The 21033-nt window shown below is 40.1% G+C and overlaps 1 protein-coding gene and 1 long non-coding RNA gene across 3 annotated transcripts in view; one reads left to right on the forward strand and one right to left on the reverse strand.

Moving 5' to 3' along the window:
• The window catches only part of LOC120220306, a 32973-nt gene extending 28207 nt beyond the window's left edge, over window positions 1–4766 (reverse strand). Inside the window, exon 1 of the long non-coding RNA XR_005525533.1 lies at window positions 4665–4766. This is a non-coding gene — a long non-coding RNA (uncharacterized LOC120220306). The remainder of the gene's footprint in view (window positions 1–4664) is intronic.
• Window positions 4767–5276: 510 nt separating this feature from the next.
• PBK (PDZ binding kinase) overlaps window positions 5277–21033 on the forward strand; it is a 30460-nt gene continuing 14703 nt past the window's right edge. Inside the window, exons 1-3 of one of the 2 annotated variants that reach the window (XM_039217359.1) lie at window positions 5277–5398; window positions 12529–12606; window positions 17994–18087. In XM_039217359.1, the coding sequence (XP_039073290.1) occupies window positions 12549–12606; window positions 17994–18087 (152 nt within the window). In that variant the 5' untranslated portion in view covers window positions 5277–5398; window positions 12529–12548. Of the gene's footprint in view, window positions 5399–6113; window positions 6304–12528; window positions 12607–17993; window positions 18088–21033 lie in introns of those variants that run through there. The other variant, XM_039217360.1, reaches the window with a different exon arrangement.

The following is a 21033-nucleotide window of genomic DNA, read 5'->3' on the forward strand; positions in this document are numbered from 1 at the left end:
ATATCCTTTCTCATGGCTCCATGCACTCCTCTGCTGGGAGAGCCCTGCCACTCCTGTTCCACCCACCAATCAGGATGCTCAGGCAAACTTTTCATCCTGCAAGACCCACATCAGAGAAATCTTCCCCACCCTTCAAGCAGAGGCTCTCAATTTTCTACTTAACACACTGTATTGTATCTATTTGCTAACGAGTCTACAGACTTCCTAAAGGCAGGGTGTTTTTGTTTGTTTTCATCTTTCTAACCTTTAGCATCTGGCTCAGGATCATTTATGCAATAGAAAAATGAATGAGTAAGAGAAGGAGGGAGGGGATGAATGAGTTTACCCACTTCTGGAATTTTCAGGAGCCAGTTCTTAAAGTGTAATTTCTCTTTCCATGCACAGAAAAGAGCCTCATCAAAGTCTACCTAGTTCCAATTTATAGTGTAAATAAGTAATAAATAACTCCTGCTCACTGTAGTACCCACTTCTTCAAAGCTACACGCCTAGCTTAGGACTGTTCTGTTTCAGGATGGCTGAATTTGTGCTGAGAATATTAACAGGTACATGAGGGGTCATAGCTTTGGGGATATTGGGGGGTCCTTCTCTTCTGACATCCACTTAGCTCTGTACAGTCCCTGCAGAGTAATTATTTGAAAAACTGCATGTATCATGTTACTGGAAAAGTGATCTCTGGTTAAGGGTGTTTTGGTGATAACAAGCTTTGGGCTTATTTTTATGATTCTGGCTCATTGGTTTTAATATATGGTACATGTGTGTACAGCCTGACCAGCTTCTCCATTTAATTATCTTCCTGGGGAGAAGGCACTGAACCTATGATTTTCAGATGTCTTGAGATCATCTGGTCTATTTCTCATCACACAATCTGTTGCCTTGTGGTGGGATAATCTCTAGTAGCATGAAGCAAGCAGGCCTTCCCTTTCTTCTAAGCTCTCTATACATTCCAGGTGGGTATTGAGTAGTTAAAATACAAGCCACCAAAATCTCCCTCCTATTACTCACTGTATTGATTCATCCCAGGGAGCTGAGAATCAAGAAAATGTTTTTTGGCTGAATTAGAAAGCAAAGAACACTATGGAGCAAAAACAATGTCAGGGTGCCCAAACTGTGGCCGCGTGTCAGGGCCAGCCCAGAAGTCTCCCACAATCACAGAGGCTGGAATACTCATCTTTGTTAGGCATTAAGTAGGCGTCTTCCCTGAGGGAGGTTAGAATTCTCAGCCACATCTTCTCAGGTCTCTGGACCACAGTGGAGGAAGGAACTCATCAATTACAGGCCACTCTGATCCCAGCACATTTTCCAAAGCACTTCTTGTTTTTCAAGCCTCGTATTCCCAGAACCAGCAAAATTCCCTTCTCATTGGGCGGTAGGAAAAATCAGAGAGCTGCAAGTGGAAATCTTTAGCCACTGAGGTTGAGTAAAGACTGGTGGAGTTCAGCTTTCCTAGAGGCAGCTGTGTGGAGGGCTTCCTGGCTCCTGCTTCAGTCCAAGGCCACAGCTGAACCCTCTCCCAGATCCTCAGCATTCAGACGCCACCCCAGGCAAGCAGAGTCCCTCTTAGAGTTTACTGATATTCCCATTCTTGTTTTCTCTTCTCTATCCTCAAACGTTTCCATCTCTTGATCACAATCCATCCACAATCCTGATTGCCCTTTTACTCTCCTCAGGGAGAGGGGGCAGAGTATGAAGCCAAAAGTAATGAAGCTATGCTAAGATGTTACATTTGCCTGGTGTTTTACCATTTCCCTTCTCCATGAAGCAGACGACAAAAATTAGGCAAAGGTGGTTGGTTTCTTTGTGAGAGTAAGTGCAGAGGGGCCAAGGTGATAGTCAGAAACATCATCCTGAGGCTATAGCAGGCTTTGGCTGGATCCTTGTGGACTAGGGTGTGAGTGAGGAGGGTTAATCCATGCTTTGCCTCCCCCAGCTTCTGATGGCTGCTGGTGTTCCTTGGCTTGTGGCCACAGGGCCACATCTTCAAATTTCTCTCTGCTCCATCTTCACATTGCCTTCCCCTTTAAGTATGTACGTGTGTATGTGTCAAATCACCTCTGCCTCCTCGCAGAAGAACACATATGATTGCATTTAGGGCTCTCTGGGTAATCCTGGATAAACTCCCCATCTCAACATCCTTTAACTTAATCCCATCTGCAAAGCCTTGATTTTCAAATGAGCTAATGCTTACAGATTCCAGAGATTAGATCCTGCCATCTTTGGGGCCATTAGTTTAGCCTTTTACAATGTCTTTTGCCCATTTTCTGTCTGTATTGTTGGTTTCCTCCACTGTTGAATTTTGAGAGTTTTATTTCAAAGTCTAGGTACAAATCCTTTGCAGATATGTGGTTCACAAATATTTTTTCCCATTTGCTAGCTTGTCTTGTCACTCTCTTCCAGGGTCTTTTGCAGAACAATTCCCCAATAGACAGTATACTCTTAAAAAAAAAGAGGCCAAGTTGTTGATCTTGCTGTTTCCCTGGTATGTCATCCTGTGGCTGGCATACAGTAGTTTCATCAAGAATATTAGTTAAGGGAGCACCTGGATGGCTCAGTCAATAGAGCGTCTGACTCCTAATCTTGGGGTTATGAATTCGAGCCCCTGAGTTGGGTCCAGAAATTACTTTGAAAGATATATTAGTTAAATGTTGTCATTAGGCTAGGGTTTGTGATATGTCCAATTGAAAAAAAGAAGTTTCCTGAAAACTAAAGCTGTGTGAGAAGAAACAGGCTGCATGGCATATCCGAGGTCCTCTCCCTGGAAAGGGATGACACAGATGCATTTCCACATCTTGGGAAGCCTGACAAGCTGTTCAGGATGCCTGAACAGCACACTAGGGACATGTCGAGTTGGCTGGTTGGATATACGGATGTAAGAAGATAAAAATGTTGAAATGTATTTTTCTTCCTCTTTCCAAAAAGTTCCCACCACTCTTTTAGCCAATCATTAGATCCATATGGCCTCAAAGAGAATGCAAATGTAACAGCAGCAGAAAAAAGGAAAAAATGTTAAAAGATTCTTTTTTTTTTTTCCTTTTGCTTCTTACTCGGCTTTTGAAAGTCAGAAGGGTAGGCCCTGAATGGAGAGACTGGAGTTTATGCCATAAAAAGGTGACGATGCAGCTATTACTTGGGGCATAACCAGCCTAGAGCCAAATAGAATTTGGGGTTCTTCTACCTAAACCAAAGATTCCAGGCCATTTATACACTGGAAGAAATAACCAGTCCAAGTTGGAAGCTGTTTCCATGACAACTGACTGGTATGTAGGATTTTGAGATTAACAATTCCATTTCACAGGCAATAACATTAAACTTGTGAAGTTCAGATGTTTCTCTCGATAATCTCTGGAGATATTTTTCGGTTGCAAGATGGGGAACAGGATGGCTATAAGTCTGTACCCAAGGGCTTTCATTCTCGTGAATATTTTCTGCCTCATGTTACACCTGTGTCAATACCCTCATCTCCCTTGAGTTTTTTTCCACAAGCAGTGGTTAATGAAGCTATAAGTCTGTAGCTTTAGGCAGGATTTTATTAGCCAGTAAGAATAGAAAATAGAGAATTATAAAAATATAGGATTTAATTAAAAATGTAGAAAATTATAGAATTTTTGTTTTAAAAGATGAGCAGGGTAGAGGTGTCTGGGTGGCTCAGCAAGTTGAGTGCCTGACTCTTGATTTCGGCTCAGGTCAGGATCCCAGGGGCATAAGATGAAGCCCCAAATTGGGCTCTGTGCCGAGCGTGGAGCCTGCTTAAGACTGTCTCTCTCTCTCAGTCTTTCTTTTTGTCCTGATGCCTGGGTGTTCAATCAGTGAAGCATCTGACATCAGCTCTGGTTATGATCTCATGATCTGAGTTCAAGCCCCACATTGGGCTGTGTGCTGATAGCTCAGAGCCTGGAGTCTACTTCAGATTCTGTATCTCCCTGCCTCTCTCTCTCAAAAATAAACAATTTTTTTAAATTAATAAAAAAAAAAGACTCTTTTCCTCTGCTTCCTCCCCTGCTCGCTCGCTCTCTCTCTCTCCCTCTCTCTCTCTCTCTCTCAGATTAAAAAAAAAATTAAAAGGTGATGAAGTTAGGGTGCCTGGGTGGTTCAGCCAGTTCAACTTTGGCTCAGGTCATGATCTCGCAGTTTGTGGGTTTAAGCCCTGCGTTGGGCTTTGAGCTGGGATCTTGCTTCAGATTCTGTGTCTCACTCTCTCTCTGCCCCTGCCCAACTCACACTCTGTCTCTGTCTCTCTCAAAAATAAACATTAAAAAAAAAAAGATGATGAAGTTTATATTATGTCTCTACAAAAAAAGTTAACATGCAGATAGGAAGGTGCAATGAGACCATCTATGCTTAGCAGAGGGGGACCAAATGGGAAGGCCCTGGAAGTGGAGGTGGGGGGGGGGGGGGGGGGAAGAGAGTTTGAGCACATTTGTTAAAGAGGAAGTCTAAGTTCAACATGGGTTCAAATTCTGACTGTACCATTTATTAGCTCTGTGACTTTAGGCCAATGACTTAACATCTCTGTGCCATAGTGTCCTCATTTGAAAAATGAGTTTATGATCATAATGACCTACAAAATAGTCTTTTTTGTATAATGTGTGTGTGCGTGTGTGTGTGTGTGTGTTTCTTAGGGCATTTCCTCATCCCTTCCCTCCTCCTCCTGCCCCACAGAGTCTAACCTCTTGCGCAGGAGGTCCTTCTATGACTTCATCTGTGTGCTTCTTGTAGTAACTACTATCGTCCATCCTATGCAGCGTGCATTCAATACACTCCTGGTAGGTGCTCTGTGAATGAAATAAATGAACAAATGTTGAACTGAATGTGGTAATTACGAGTTAGCAAAATTTCTAGATAACTATTTTTCTTCATAGCCAAAAATAATTGTTACTCTAGGCTAATGCATTTCTAGTTAGAGTGTTTCGCGACCAAATAAGTCTGTAATAAAAATTTATGTAATAATCATTACACATTTTGAGAACAGTGTAATTGGGGAAGAATTTCAGCCTTAAGTACATGTATATTTCTTTTTAACCGGAATTGTCCCCGTGAAAGGCTGACAATGGCTATAAAAATCAGTTTGTTCTTTCCTGAACTTCTTCCTTTTATTTGTCTTCAAGGCATCCCGGTTTGACAGCAAGATGCGCTCGCCGAGACTGGAAAAGGCCGGGAAGGAGCAAGAACGGCAAGAACGGCTTGTTATGTCCTTCGCGCCAACCCGTAGTTTGCGGCCGCTCAGGGGCGGTGCGCGCGGGTTTGAAAGCGGGGAGTGTCGCGTCACAACGACTGTTACCAAGTTCGTCTGTTGGCAGGTGGCGGGGCGCTGAGGCAGCCGCTGAGGGTCTTGTTGGCGGCCACGCGGGATCAGTTTTCGAGATAGCCTTGGCCTGGACCTCTCCACCCCGGCGCGGCTGCGGTAAGGGGAGCTTTTTGCGGACCCTTGGCCACGCGTGGGACCGGGTTGGAGCTGAACGCCCCCGACCCGACGCCTTTGCTTTGCTCCGTGACAGTTCAGGGGCCTAGAGGGCTGCCTATTTCACGTTTTTACTCGAATGTTTAATCAGGCATTCAAAACTGAGTTCCTGGTTTCAGTAATGGTGCCTCACAAGTTTAATGTTATTGCCTGTGAAATGGAATTGTTAATCTCAAAATCCTACATACCAGTCAGTTGTCATGGAAACAGCTTCCAACTTGGACTGGTTATTTCTTCCAGTGTATAAATGGCCTGGAATCTTTGGTTTAGGTAGAAGAACCCCAAAATCTATTTGGCTCTAGGCTGGTTATGCCCCAAGTAATAGCTGCATCGTCACCTTTTTATGGCATAAACTCCAGTCTCTCCATTCAGGGCCTACCCTTCTGACTTTCAAAAGCCGAGTAAGAAGCAAAAGGAAAAAAAAAAAAGAATCTTTTAACATTTTTTCCTTTTTTCTGCTGCTGTTACATTTGCATTCTCTTTGAGGCCATATGGATCTAATGATTGGCTAAAAGAGTGGTGGGAACTTTTTGGAAAGAGGAAGAAAAATACATTTCAACATTTTTATCTTCTTACATCCGTATATCCAACCAGCCAACTCGACATGTCCCTAGTGTGCTGTTTAGGCATCCTGAACAGCTTGTCAGGCTTCCCTAGAGGGGAAAGATGAAGACGCTGGGAATGTGGCGTTAAACTGGAAATTACCTTTCGAAAAATGTTTGTGACCCAAGCCCGAGCGTGCATGTGAATCACGGGTAGGGTGGGGATTTCAAGATAGAAATCGCCCTTTTCTCCAGCGCAGCCTAGCAAACTGTACTTTTAAGGAAGATCCGTAGGAGAAGGTGATGGTGAGGACCGATCTGGCGGGGTGCCGTTATTTTACAACTGGGTTTATAGACCGTGAGGCCCAGGTCTCTGCTTGAGGCGAGACCCCAGTGTTTAGGTACAGCTTAGATGCACCAGATCCGAACACTGGGGCTCGTGCTTGGTGGAAACGGGGGTTCATGACCCTGCAGCCGAGTGAGTCTCAATTCCAGCTCGTAGGGGCCGCTAGAATTGGTGAAGGATTTCTGGTGGGAATGGAGAGGGTGGGGATTGAGAAAGAGTATGAAGCACACTTCTCTTCCTTGAACTTCTCACCTGATGTTGCTTCCATTTTTCAAGTGAGGTGACTGAGTAGGTGGAAGAAGAATTTTAACAACCAGCTCTCACTCTATACGCTCCTGGATCAGGGCATGAACAGCCTGTGCCTCTACGTCCAAGAATCTATAGGGTGTAAAGTGTACAGCACCTTAGAAATAATCTGATCAGAACTTTGTCTTTTTTTTCAGTCTACCTTTACCCTCCATTTTCCTTTTGTCAATTACTGTTACCAATTCTGTCATTTTGTTTTTTTCTTTTTTTCCCCCTGCCTATCTATAGATTTCAGCTCTGCCTAGTATCCATGTATTTTTTTTTAATTTTAACTTTTTAAAAATTATTTATTTCTGAGAGAGAGAGAGAGAGAGAGACAGCGTGAGCAGGGGAGGGTCAGAGAGAGGGAGACACAGAATCTGAAGCAGGCTCCAGGCTCTGAGCTAGCTGTCAGCACAGAGTCCGACGCGGGGCTGGAACCTATGAACCGTGAGATCATGACCTGAGCCGAAGTCGGTTGCCCAACCGACTGAGCCACCCAGGCACCCCTCCATGTATTTGTTTAGTCCTAGGGTGGCTTAGGCTCCAAAAGTTATTGACATCTGATCCAATAGATCTTTTTGATTAGCTTGCTGAGCTCTGTTAATTTTTAAATACTGCTTCTTAAACAGTACTTGATTTTTTAAAAAATATCCTAAGTACTCCATAGACTATAATATTTTGCCCACAGTCATACTACTCTCATTTTTATTGTATTTCATATAAAATCATCACAATTTTATGCTGCTGCCTTCGTAGGAATTTTGTGATTTAGATTACAATGGTTATTTAGCAATTAATAGATAGATAGATAGATAGATAGATAGATATAGAGAGATTATATATAATAGCTGAGAGTTTGGGCTAGTGGCCATAAGCTGTCTGTCAGACTGAGGCCTAAATTGTGTTTAGGAAAAAGGTGCCTCAGGCAAATGTGGGATGGATAGCTTGTGGCCTATTTAGATGTAAGTAGCTTGGAGTGGAAAGTGGGATCGAGTCCGAACTAATAACACTAATGTTAAAAGACTTGTTTAGGGGCCCTGGGTGATTCAGTCAGTCGAGTGACCCTCTCTTGCTTTCGGCTCAGTTCAAGGTCATGGTCTCACCATTCTTGAGTTCCAGCCCCACATCCAGGTCTGACTCCGTGGTGCGGAGTCTCCTTCAGATTCTCCCTCTCCTTCTTGCTGCCCCTCTCCCGCTTGTGCCCTCTTTCCCTCAAGATAAATAAATAAATAAACTTAATTTTAAAAAAAGGACTTGTTTAAATTTAGATGACTTGTTTGTTCTAGAATGTAGTGTTCAAAGACTTGCTTAAATTGTTAACACTTATGCTGCTTCTAAATATGAAATCCTTAAAGGCAATGAGACTTATTTACAAGGCAGTAAAATTTCTAGGACAACATACTTAATAAGATTTTTTTTTTCATTCTAGCTTTCTGGCTCCTTCTCAGGTTACTCTTTTCCTCATTTCTTATGTTGAGCTTCCTCAGAGCTTTGTGTTTTCTATATATATGTACTCTTTAGGTGGTCTTATCCAGTGTCTTGGTTTTAATGCCATATACATGCTGATGTGCCACAAACTTGTGTCTTCAACTTGGATTTCAGACCTACATCCAGCTGCCTATTTCACGTTTTTACTCGAATGTTTAATCAGGCATTCAAAACTGAGTTCCTGGTTTCAGTAATGGTGCCTCTATTCTTCCAGCTGCTGTCTGAAAACTTAGAGCTGTCCTTGACTTTTCTCTCGTTCCTAACAAAAATCCAAACATTGGGAAATCTTACAGGTTCCAGATTCATAATACATACAGAACCCAACCGTTTCTCACACTCTCTAACTGCTACCATCCTGATCTAAGCCACCATATCTTTCCTGGATGATTACAGTAGCCACTCTCTTGGTCTGATTGCATCCATCCTTGTTCTCCTTCAGTTAATAAACACAAGCATGAGTGATCCTGTTGAAACCTACAATGGAGTATATCACTCATCTTTGTAAAGCCCTCCAATAGCTTCCCTTTTCTCAGCAAGAGCTGAAATCCTTACTGTGACCCACACTGTATGAATAAAAGCGGAGTTCTTTATGGCTTCAGTGCTCTACTTGATTTGCTACTTTTCATTCCCAAGCTCAGTTTGTTCATTTCCTTTTCCCTTTCCTAGTCCTGCCCTCCTAGCTTTTCCTTGAACATTTCTGCCTCAGGGCCTTTATATTCACTACTTTTGTCCTGCGTACTTCCCTAGATGTTTGCGTGTGCTAGCTCCCTCACTTCCTTCGAATGAGTCTCAGGGAGACCTCCCTTGACCATCCTAACTCAAATTTCAAGCCCTTTCCCAATACTCTGCCTCCATTCACTGGTGTATATCTCCCCTGACTATATACTGTTATCTAATGTATTTATTTTACTGTTTGTGCGCCCTTCTAAATCAGTCGGTAGAGCATGAGACTCTTATTTTACTGTTTGTTTGGGTTTTGTTCACTGCTGGGTCTCCAGCGCCTAGAATAGTGCCTAGTACACATACATGCTCATTAATGTTTGTTGACTGAGTGAATGAAGAGTAGCTTGCCTTAGGTAGATAAAAGTCTTAGAAGATCACTGCGGTGCTCCTCCACAACTTCTTGTGAGTGTGATGAATGAAAATGGAAGAATGGGAATCAGAACTACATGGGAAATTATTTCAAAAGTAGAAGTAGCTGCTCCCACCCACTCTGTTAAAATAGTTTATCCTTCCTGAAAAGTCTGAAACTTGTTCTGAAAATGTGTTCCTCCCTTCTAGTTAAATGTTTTGCTTGGTAAAATTCATGTATATTTGCATGGAAAGGGGATCTTTGGTGTTCTAAATTCAGGTAAATCCAAAGACAGCAGTGATTGTAGCCACATTTTTTAAGAAACCTCAAAGTTCTCATTCATAGACAATTAAAGCTGGGCTTTTGAGGTGATTTTTCTTGGCAGAGTTTTTTAAAATGCTATTTATTAGGGCTCTATACAAAATTTAAACATACGGTCTCTCTGTCTCCCAATTTATAACTTATTTTTTAATTTTAATTCCAGTGTAGTTAGCATACAGTGAATATAGTTAGAATATAGTTATATTCATTTCAGGTGTACAATATAGTGATTCAGCAATTCAATGTATTGCTCAGTGCTCATCAAGGTAAGTGTGTTCTTAATCCCCTTCACCTATTTCACCCACCCACTCCCACTCCCCTATCTCCCCCCTGCTTGTCTTTTTCTGACAGGCTTATTTCACTTAGCATTATACTCTCTAGATCCATCCATGTTGTTGCACATGGTAAGCTTTCATTCTTTTTTATGCTGAGAAATATTCCATCGCATATATAAACCACATCATCTTTTTTTTTTTTTTTTTCTAGGAGAGAGAGAGAGAGAGAGACAGCGTGAACAGGGGAGGGTCAGAGAGAGAGGGAGACACAGACTGTGAAACAGGCTCCAGGCTCTGAGCTGGCAGTCAGCACAGAGCCCGACGCGGGGCTCGAACCCACAAACCGTGAGATCATGACCTAAGCGAAAGTCGGATGCTTAACCGACTAAGCCACCCAGGCGCCCCAAACCACATCATCTTTTAAACAGAAGTGGTTTTTTTTAATGTTTTATTTATTTCTGAGAGAGAGAGAGAGAGAGAGAGCGAGCGAGCAGGGGAGGGTCAGAGAAAAGGAGGTACAGAATCTGAAGCAGGCTCCAGGCTCTCAGCTAGCTGTCAGCACAGAGCCTGACATGGGGCTCGAACCCACGAACTATGAGATCATGACCTGAGCTGAAGTTGGACGCTTAACTGACTGAGCCACCCAGGCGTCCCTAAACCACATCATTTTTATCCATTCATTGATTGACACTTGAGTTGCTTCCATAATTTGGCTATTGTAAATAATGCTGCAGTAGACTTCAGGTTGCATGTATCCCTTTGAATTAGTGTTTTTGTGTTTTTGATCCAGTAGTGAGATTACTGGGTCACAGAGCAGTTATTTTTTTTTTTCCTCCATAGGGTAGTTCTGTTTGCAGGTTTTGAAGAACCTCTATACTGTCTTCCACAGTGGCTGCACCAGTTTGCATTCCCACCAACAGTGGGCAAGGCTTCCTTTTTCCCCACATCCCTGCCAACACTTGATGTTTCTTGCATTGTTGATTTTAGCCATTCTGACAGGTGTAAGGTGATATCTCATTGTGGTTTTGATTTGCATTTCCCTGATGGGGTGATGATGAACATCTTTTCATGTACCTGTTGGTCATCTGTGTCTTCTTTGGAAAAATGTTCATGTCTTCTGCCCATTTTTAATTAAATTATTATTATTTGGTGTCGTATAAGTTCTTTATATATTTTGGATACAAACCCTTTATCTGCTCCCAGATTTTTTATAGACAAACCGAGCAAGCTTATAGACATGTAGAAACAGTTTGCTTTAAAATACTCTGATATGAAACCTAACTTTTTTAAAAAAAGAAAAAAGTAATATTTAAAGTTTTTATTTAAAATATTCTTTAAGAAATATGTTACAGAAGAAATGAAAAGCTTGGATTAATTGCTTGTATTTGCAGTATGTACATTTTCTGTTCATAGACAATTTTTACAGAACTTATTGAGATATAGTTCACTATAATAAAATTCAGTTTCTGAAAGGATATAATTTGGTGATTTAAGGAATAGTCAGAGTTGAATATATTAAGTCACTACCTAATTTTATCATCACAAAAGGAAACCCCATACCCATTAGCAGTCACTCTATGTTCTCCATTCTCCCCAGCCGCTAGCAACCTGTAATCTATTTTCTGTCTGTGGATTTGCTTCTTTTGGACACTTTGTGCAAATGGAATCATGCATGTGGCATCTTGTCTCTGGCTTCTTTCCCTTACCATAATGTTCTTTTTTTTTTTTTTTTCTTAAATAGTTTATTGTCAAGCTGGTTTACATATAACACCCAGTGCTCATCCCAACAAGTGCCCTCCCCCATGCCGATAACCCCATAACTTCCCTTCTCCCCCACCCCCATCAGCTCTCAGTTTGTTCTCAGCATTCAAGAGTCTCTCATGGTTTGCCTCCCTCCCAATCCCCAACTATTTTCTCCCTTCTTCTCCCACATCATCCTCTGTTAACTTCCTCCTAATCCACCTATAAGTGCAAACATATGGTATTTGTCCCTATCTGCCTGACTTATTTCGCTCAGCATAACACCCTCTAGTTCCATCCATGTTGCTACAAATGGCCAGATTTCACTCTTTCTCATTGCCATGTAGCATTCCATTGTATAAATATACCACATCTTCTTGATACATTCATCAGTTGATGGACACTTAGGTTCCTTCCATGATTTGGCTATTGTTGAGAGTGCTGCTATGAACATTGGGGTACATGTGCCCCTATGCATCAGCACTCCTGCTGTAGCATAATGTTCTTAAGGTTCATTCACTTTGGAGTATATATAAGGACTCTTTCTTCTGACTGAATAATATTCTGCTGTGTGTAGTGTATACCATATTTTGTTTTTTCATCATCTGGTGAATATTTGTTTCCCTTTTTTTAAAGGTCATAAAAGACCTGTGAACAGTGACCTCTGAGAAGTATGAGAGGGAAACTTACCTTTACCTTTTTGTACTAGGTGACTTTGTTTTTTTTAACCAAGTGTATATATTATCCTTTTTTGCCAAGTGCATATATTGCTTTTTAATTCAAACAAACAGTGACGTTGGGCAAGTAGTTGTACCTCTCTAGGTTTTAGTTTTCTCATTGTAAACAAAATTAGAGTAAATATTTGTCTTGGTCTTTTTCAGTTCTCAGGTTTTATGTTCATATGATAAAATGAGTCATAGTGTTATAGGATTTTTTTCTTCATGAATGAGAGTTGTATCCTGTAGAATTTCAGTGTAACTTTCAATTTATTTTCATCATAGGACCTAGAGCAATTATTACAATGGAAGAAATCAATAATTTTAAGACACCAAGCAAATTATCTGAAAAAAAGAAATCTGGTAAGATATAAAATCTTTCTTCATTATTAATGCTATTAGACATGTCTTAGCATTATTAGAGTTTGATCCTTTAGTTATTATTTATCATACACAAGCAATTTTAGCATAAGTCCTCTTTTTAATGTTGATTTTAACAAATAAGCCTTATTTTGTAGGCCAGGGTTTGGCCATCTATTGGGTAATTTTCTTGACCGTCTAGTAGATTTGGAGGTTCTCCCTGATGAAGAATCAACTTGAACCATTAAGGAACTACTTTACCTCTCCCCTTCTCATACATGCAGTGCCCTTGTGAGGGAAAGATATTTTCCAAGGCAGTTCAGTGGATAAAGGATAATCTTTTCAACAAATAGTATCCTGAAACCATGCTAAAGTTATTCACTCTGTTAGCTTTTTTAGGGACGGCTTAGGCTATTATATACGTAGTAGGTACTGTCGTAGATAAATACAGTGTTACTTTTCTTTCTTTTTTTTAACTAGTCTGTATTATTTTATTTCCTTTTTCTTTCCTTATGTCGCTGGCTCTACTATATTTTTGAATAGAAGAGGTGCGACACTTGCCTTATCCCCAGTGAAGTTAGATGTAGGTTTTTCATAGTTCTCCTTTATCAGGTTGAGGGATTTCCTTTTATTTTCTTCTATCATCCTTCATCAGGTTAAGAGTTATTATGAATGAATGTTTACCTTTGTCAAGAGCTTTTTCAGAATCTATTGGGATAATTTGCTTTTTTTAGTCTTTAAATGTGGTAAGTTCTATTAATTTTCTTTTTCTTTTTCAAAGTTCATTTATTTTGAGAGAGAGAGAGAGAGAGAGACAGAGCATGATCAGGGGAGAAGCAGAGAGGGAGAGGGAGACACAGAATCTGAAGCAGGTTCCAGGCTCTGAGAGCTCGATGCGGGGCTTGAGCTCACGAGCTGCTAGATCATGACTGGAGCCAAAGTTGGACACTCAATCCACTGAGCCACCTGGTCGCCCCTATTATGTTAATTTTCAAATGTTTAACCAACCTTTCATTCTTTCATTCTTGGGATAAACCAGTTTTGTCATGATGTATTTTATGTATTGTTTGATTCAGTTTGCTAATATTTTCTATGTTCATAAGGGATATTGGACTATAGGTATATGTTTTGGAAATGTCTTTCTGGTTTTGATACCAGTGTATTCTATATTCATAAAGTAAGGTGGGAAGTGTTTCTTTGTTTTTTCTTGAAGAGTGTATGTAGAATTGATAAGTTTTTCCTTAACTGGTTTTCTTCTTTTACTGACAGTAAAACCATGTGGCCTGAAGTTTTCTTAGGAGGAAGATTTTAACTGTGCCTTCACAGTTAATAGCTATATGGCTCTTTAAATGATTTATTTCTTTTTGTGTAAGCTTTGTTAGTGTTCAAAGAATTTTTTCACTTTCAAGTTGTCAAATATAGGGGCAAAATGTTATCCATGGTATAGTTTTATTACCTTATTACCCTTCTAATGTCAGTAGCATCTGTGGAGATCACTCCTTTTTCATGTCTGATACTTGTATTTTTACATTTTCTTTCTTGACTTGAGGTTTATCTATTTTGGTGAATGTTTCAGGCACTTGAAAAGATCATATTTTCTGTTCTTAAGTACAGTGTTCCGTGAATATCATTTGGGTCAAGCTGGTTGCTTTACCTATGTTATTTTGTTCGTGTCTTCTGTATCTACTAATTTTACTTTTTTCTTACTGAGAGAGGTGTCTCCATGTATAATTGTGGATTTATATACTTTTGAGTTTTATTAGTGGTTGCTTTATGTATTTTGAAGCTTGTTACTAGACACCTATACATTTAGGATGGTTATTTGATGATTTATCCCTTTACTATTATGAAATGTCTTTATTTATCCAATGTTGTACTGTCTGAAGTTCACTTTATGTATAGTAGTAGAGCCAATCCAGTTTAATTTTTTTTTTTTAATGTTTTTTTTATTTATTTCTAGGAGAGAGAGAGAGACAGCGTGAGCAGGGGAGGGTCAGAGAGAGAGGGAGACACAGACTCTGAAACAGGCTCCAGGCTCTGAGCTGGCAGTCAGCACAGAGCCCGATGCGGGGCTCGAACCCACGAACCGCGAGATCATGACCCAAGCGAAAGTCGGACGCTCAACCGACTAAGCCACCCAGGCGCCCCAAATCCAGTTTAATTTTGATTAGTGTTTAAATAGCATATATTTTCCAACTTAGTACTTTTTTAAAAAAATGTTTTAATGTCTTATTTATTTCTGAGAGAGAGAGAGAGAGCAAGCGAGCAAGCAGGGGAGGGTCAGAGAGAGAGGGAGATACAGAATCTGAAACAGGCTCCAGGCTCTGACCTAGCTGTCAGCACAGAGTCTGACGCGGGGCTCAAACCCACGAACCGTGAGATCATGACCTGAGCTGAAGTCGGAGGCTTAACTGACTGAGCCACCCAGGCGCCCCTCCACTTATTTAAACTTTTAACCCATCTATGTTTTTATATTTAAAGTGAGTTTATTATAGATAGCATGTAGTTAGGTCTTGTTTTGTTTATATCCATTCTGACAACTTTTGCCTTTAATATGACTGTTTAGTCACTAGCCATATGTGCTGATTTAAATTTAGGTTCAAATGGGGCACCTAGGTGGCTCTGTTGGTTAAGCATCCAACTTAGGTTAGCTGAGCATCAGCTCAGGTCATGATTTCACCATTCATGGGTTCGAGCCCCACATCAGGCTCTGTGGAGCTTGCTTTGGATTCTGTGTCTCCCTCTCTCTGCCCCTCCCCTGCTCATACCAACTTCCCTCTCTCTTCTCTCAAAAAATGAATGAACGTTAAAAAAAAATTTTTTATGTTCAAATGAATTAAAATTAAATAAAACTACAAATTTAGTTTCTCAGTTGTACTAGCTACTTTTCAAGTGCTGAATAACCACATATCACTAGTGACTACCATACTGGACAACATAGATATAGAACATTTCCATCATGACAGAAAGTTCTATTGGACAGCACTGTTTAGACTATTTACCTTTAATGTAATTCCCTGTGATTGGATTAAATCTACTATTTTGCTATTGTTGCATAGCTCACTGATGATTTCTTTATATTTTTCCTTTATTTTTATTTATTTACTTATTTTTTTACACACAGTACAAATACACACAAGAGAGCATGTGCGAGCAGGGGAGGAGCAGAGGGAGAGAGAAAATCTCAAGCAGGCTCCATACCCAGCATAGAGCCCAACAGGTGACTCCATCTCATAACTGTGAGATTGAGACCTGAGCTGAAATCAAGAGTCGGACATTTAACTGACTCAGCCACCCAGGCACCCCTATATATTTTTTCTAATCTTTTTTTTTGTGTGTGTGTGCTTCATTTTGGTAGTTTTTGTTGCTTTGTCTTAAAAGTTAGTTATTTTCTCCTCTAAGATGATGTTATTATTATCCATTGTATTTTTTATTCCTTGAAGTTCCATGAGGATTGTTTTTTATATCTTTGCTTGTTCTGCTCACATTTTCCTTTACATTATTGAGTAAATTATTTTAAGATTTACATTTTAAGGTTCTTAACCCCCAAATTCTATATTACTGTTATTTTATGATATGTTTCTATTGGTTTATTTTTCTACTGGTATGGATTATGTTTCTTCTTTCATGCCTTGTGATTTTTTGTATTTACTTATTTATTTTTGAGACAGAGAGAGACAGAGCACGAGCTGGGGAGGGACAGAGAGAGAGGGGGAGACACAGAATCTGAAACAGGCTCCAGGCTCTGAGCTGCCAGCACATAGCCCGATGTGGGGCTCAAACCCACAGTCCACGAAATCATGACCTGAGCCGAAGTCAGACGCTTAACTGACTGAGCCCTGCCATTTTCAGTTGGCTGCAGGACACTTTTACACTGTTGAGCACTAGATTTTGTTCCTTGCAGGGATGCGTTATTTTGTTATGGTCCAGTTAAGCTACCTGCACGTTAGCTTGTTTCTTTTGAGGCTTGCTTTTAAGCTTTACTCTAAACCTTTTCCTTGGGCTAAAATATAGTTATACTATTAAGTTGTGATCATTTAAAGGACTTTACTCAATGTGTGTTACAGAGTTACCACACTCTGGCTGATGGTAAGTGGACTATTCCTAGACCTGTGTGATCTCTGATAGTTGTTGAGTCTACTGCTTGCATTTGGTACTTTCCCTGACTTTGGGGAGTTCTGTTCATTTTATGTGCAGATAACCAAACACACTCACGGAGACCTCTTTTCAGGTCACTCGAGGTTTCTGTCTCATTTTGTGGCTCCCTGTAGTTCTATGCTCCACAAATTCTGGCTTCTTAGTCCTCCTTAACCCCTGATCTGTCTCCTAAATTTGATAAGGTTTCTGGTCTTTCTTTGTGCTACAGTCCAGAAAGTGCGTTAGGGCACTGATAGGCCTCACATCATTTGTTTCTCTTCTCTCAGACATTGTCCGAGAACTTGTATCAAGTTTTTTATTTTTATTAAAAAAAATTTTTTTAATGTTTATTCATTTTTGAGAGACAGAAACAGAGCATGAGCAGGGGAGGGGCAGAGAGAGAGGGAGACACAGCATCTGAAGCAAGCTCCGGGCTCTGAGCTGTCAACACAGACCCCAACGCAGGGCTCAAACCCACAAATTGCAAGATCATGACCTGAGCTGGAGTCGGGCACTTAACCGACTGAGCCACTGAGTACCCCTCAAGTTTTTTAGTTGTTCATGATGAGAAAGCTATTCAATTGTTCATGAACAAAAGTAGGACTCTTCTATCTCATCTTTTTTAATGACTGTATAATGCTCTGTAATACAAATATGGTATAATTATGACTCTAATGGTGATTACTTAGGTGTTTTGTTTGTTGCAGTCACAAAATCAGATCCCAATATTCAGATATATGTGTGTGCATGCATGTGTGTCTGTGAAGTCTTTCACACATTGGCAAACAGCATAGAGTGAATAGTTCAGGCTTTGTGGGCCACATAGGGACTCTGATGCATATTCTTCTTAAGGGTTTTTTATTTTTAAGTAATCTCTACACCAAACATGAGGCTCGAACTCACAACCCAGAGATCAAGAGTTGCATGCTCTACCAACTGAGCCAGCCAGGCACCCCACATATTCTTCTTTTTTTATTTCTTTACAACACTTGAATAATCTAAGAATAAATCTTAGCTTGTGGGCCAAACAAATATAGGCTGTTTGCTGACTCCTGCTTTGGTGTTACTATGAGATAGGGCTCCAAAAGTAGACATAGTCAAAGGATATCCATTTAAAATTAAGGTAGATAGTATCAGATTGCTCTCCAAAAGACTATGCCAATTAATACTCATATGTTGAAAACATTAGAATGCTTTTGTAGAGGTCTTTTCACACTAACTTTAGATTTTTTTATTTCTCTTTCTGACATCAGCATTATGTTCAACTCCATGTATAAATATTCCAGCCTCTCCATTTATGCAGAAGCTTGGCTTTGGTACTGGGGTAAATGTCTACCTTATGAAAAGGTGAGTGTAACATTCCAGATTAACCTTTTCACATGGAACATAGTTGCAATGTACTTGGAGACAAAGAAGAATATGAAAATTCAAATATTTTGATTTGAGGTATGTTCCTGATTTTATCCGACTGCTATATTCCAGTCCTAGAACATTTATAATTTGTCAGAGATTTTTCTGGTATACTTTTCTCCTAGCTTCCTCCTGATGGATTACTAAGGGAGAAGTAATTTACAATTTTTCCTTGGCTTGTGTGGGAAGGGAAAGGGATGGAGGATTGGGGTTCCTGTGTGGTAACAATGCAGGATTCTCAATAAGAGAATCTCAGAGGGGATGCTAATTTTGGGGGATGACAGTGACTGCTAGTCTCCTGTTTGGAGAGTAGCCTTCTCAAGATGCTCTCATTTAAAGAAGTTATGTTTTTTTCCTTAGGTTGTTAAGTGAGAGGGTATAAACAGGATTTTACAGTAGGAAAATTGTGTTAAAAGAAAAATGAAATTATAAGTGTCAACAAACACATCTTTTAAAAAATTGTTTCTTTTGGGGTGCCTGGGTGGCTTAGTCGGTTAAGTGTCTGACTATTGATTTCTGCTCAGGTCATGATCTCAGTTTGTGGGATTGAGCCCCGTGTCAGGTTCTGTGCTAACAGTGCAGAGCCTGCTTGGAATTCTGTCTCTCCCTCTGTCTCTGCTCCTGCTCCTTCCCACTCTCTCTCAATAAGTAAAAAAACTTAAAAAAAAAAAAAAAGTTGTTTCTTTTACTCCTTACTCTGTAAGGAGTTTCCTAAGTGGCAAGCAACTTAAGTCAATATATATTCCTTAATGCATTCTTAGAATTAGCCTGACTCCCAGCATATCCTTAGCTTCATCTAGGTTTATGTTGTTTCCAAATGGAAATGCTTTCTTCAGTAAAAAGCTAATGAATTGAGGGGTGCCTGGATGGCTCAGTCAGTTAAGCGCTCAACTTCAGCTCAGGTCATGATCTCGTGGTTCATGAATTCGAGCCCCTCTCCCGACTCTGTGCTGATAGCTCAGAGCCTCCAGCCTGCTTCAGATTCTGTGTCTCCCTCTCTCTCTGCTCCCCTGCTTGTGCTCTGTCTCTCAAATATAAATAAATGTTAAAAAAATTATTTAAAACAAGCTAATGAATTGAGAATAACATAGCAATTATATATAAGTGGCTATTCTTAAAAAATTTTTTGCTGTGTAAACACGTCTTTGTGTGTTTTTGTGCTTTTTATTTTATGAACACTCTTAGTGTCTAAAAACTCTTGTCCAAACTATTTTGAAAGGAAAAAATTCTTACAGGTTCATGGTTAGTCTCGTTTTCACTCCCTTTAAAAAAAAAAAAAAAAAAAAGTCCTTACGGGGCACCTACGTGGCTCAGTCAGTTAAGCGTCCGACTTTGGCTCAGGTCATGATCTCATGGTTTGTGGGTTCAAGCCCCATGTCAGGCTCTGTGCTGAACGCTTGCTCAGAGCCTGGAGTCTGTTTCGGATTCTGTGTCTCCTCTCTCTGACCCTCTTCCGCTCACGCTCTGTTTCTGTCTCTCAAAACTAAATAAATGTAAAAAAAAATTGTCCTTAAATGTAAACTGCGTTGCCAACAAAGTTCTACTGTATGAGAGACTTCGTTAGAAAGCTTCACATACTGAAAGATACTGAAAGATAGCAGTCACTGCCTGACCGTACCACTCCTAACGTGGCCCTGTCAACCTGGGATTTTCTTTTGCTGGTAACCTGGACACTTCTTTACTTCTCCAGTGAATTGGAGCCTCTGTTTTTCTGTATCTTACATCTTACTGTTCCTTGGTTGACATTTCATTTTGATTGAGGGCATGTAGTAGCTCCCCATGAAAAGATGCACAGGAAATCCATTTTTGAGAATCTACATTTTTGGAAATGTTTTCATCTTACTCTCATACTTGAATGGCCCTTTTTGTTTTTCTGGGTCAGAATTCTCCTCTGGAAATAATTTTCCTCTAGAATTTCGGGGGTATTGCTTCATTGCTTATTAGCTTATATAGTGTTGCTGTTGAGATTTCTAAAGCTTTTTATGTGATCTGTTTTATGTTATCTGTCTTTCCCACTGTCCTGGAACCTTGTATGATCTCCTGTTTGTCACCAGTGTTCCTGAAATTTCACAATGACATACATGGGTGTGGACCTTTTGGAATCTGAAAATTCTTAGTCTTAAATTTATGATGTTATTATTTAACTTACTTTGTTGATAGTTTTCACTGCCTCTCCCCTACCCCCACCCCATCCCCCATTATCTTCTCTATTAGGAATTCCTATTATCTACCTGGAGAGGGGGCAGTTTTTCTGTTTTCTCTGTTTTTGCCCTGTTTTCTGGGATATTTCTCCAACCTCATCATCTGATATGTCTATTTTTTTTATTTTTGTCTGTCTTGGTCTTTGTTTTTAAAATTTTTTTTAATGTTTATTTTTGATAGAGACAGAGAGACAGGGTATGAGCAGGGGAGGGGCAGAGAAAGAAGGAAACACAGAATCCAAAGCAGGTTCCAGGCTCTGAGCTGTCAGCAGAACCCTATGTGGGGCTCAAATCCTCAAACCACAAGATCATGACCTGGGCCAAAGTCAGACACTTAGTCACTTGAGCCACCCAGGCACCCTGAAAAATGTATTTTTCATAATAAAATGATATGGGAGAGGTCATTCTCAAATACTATTGTTATCTAAAACTGGAGATTTAAGAATAGTTTGGATAAGCTTGTGTATGATAGATGTATGGTAAGTTAAGAAATCTAGCGATCCTTTGAGTTCATGTTTTTTTGATTTAAGAAAAAAAGAAAAAAAAGAACAAAGGTCCTGCAGTCATAGAGGTGTGTTCATGAGGTAGTAAAAAGCTAAGTGGGTTCCTGACTTGGCCTATTGTTTTATCTTCTTATTGTTAAATTTTTTATCTTTAACTTTTGAGGCTCTTTCATTAGCTT

The sequence above is a fragment of the Hyaena hyaena genome, unplaced genomic scaffold (genome assembly GCF_003009895.1).
Source record: "Hyaena hyaena isolate Hyena2069 unplaced genomic scaffold, ASM300989v1 scaffold_682, whole genome shotgun sequence".
Taxonomy (NCBI): domain Eukaryota; kingdom Metazoa; phylum Chordata; class Mammalia; order Carnivora; family Hyaenidae; genus Hyaena; species Hyaena hyaena.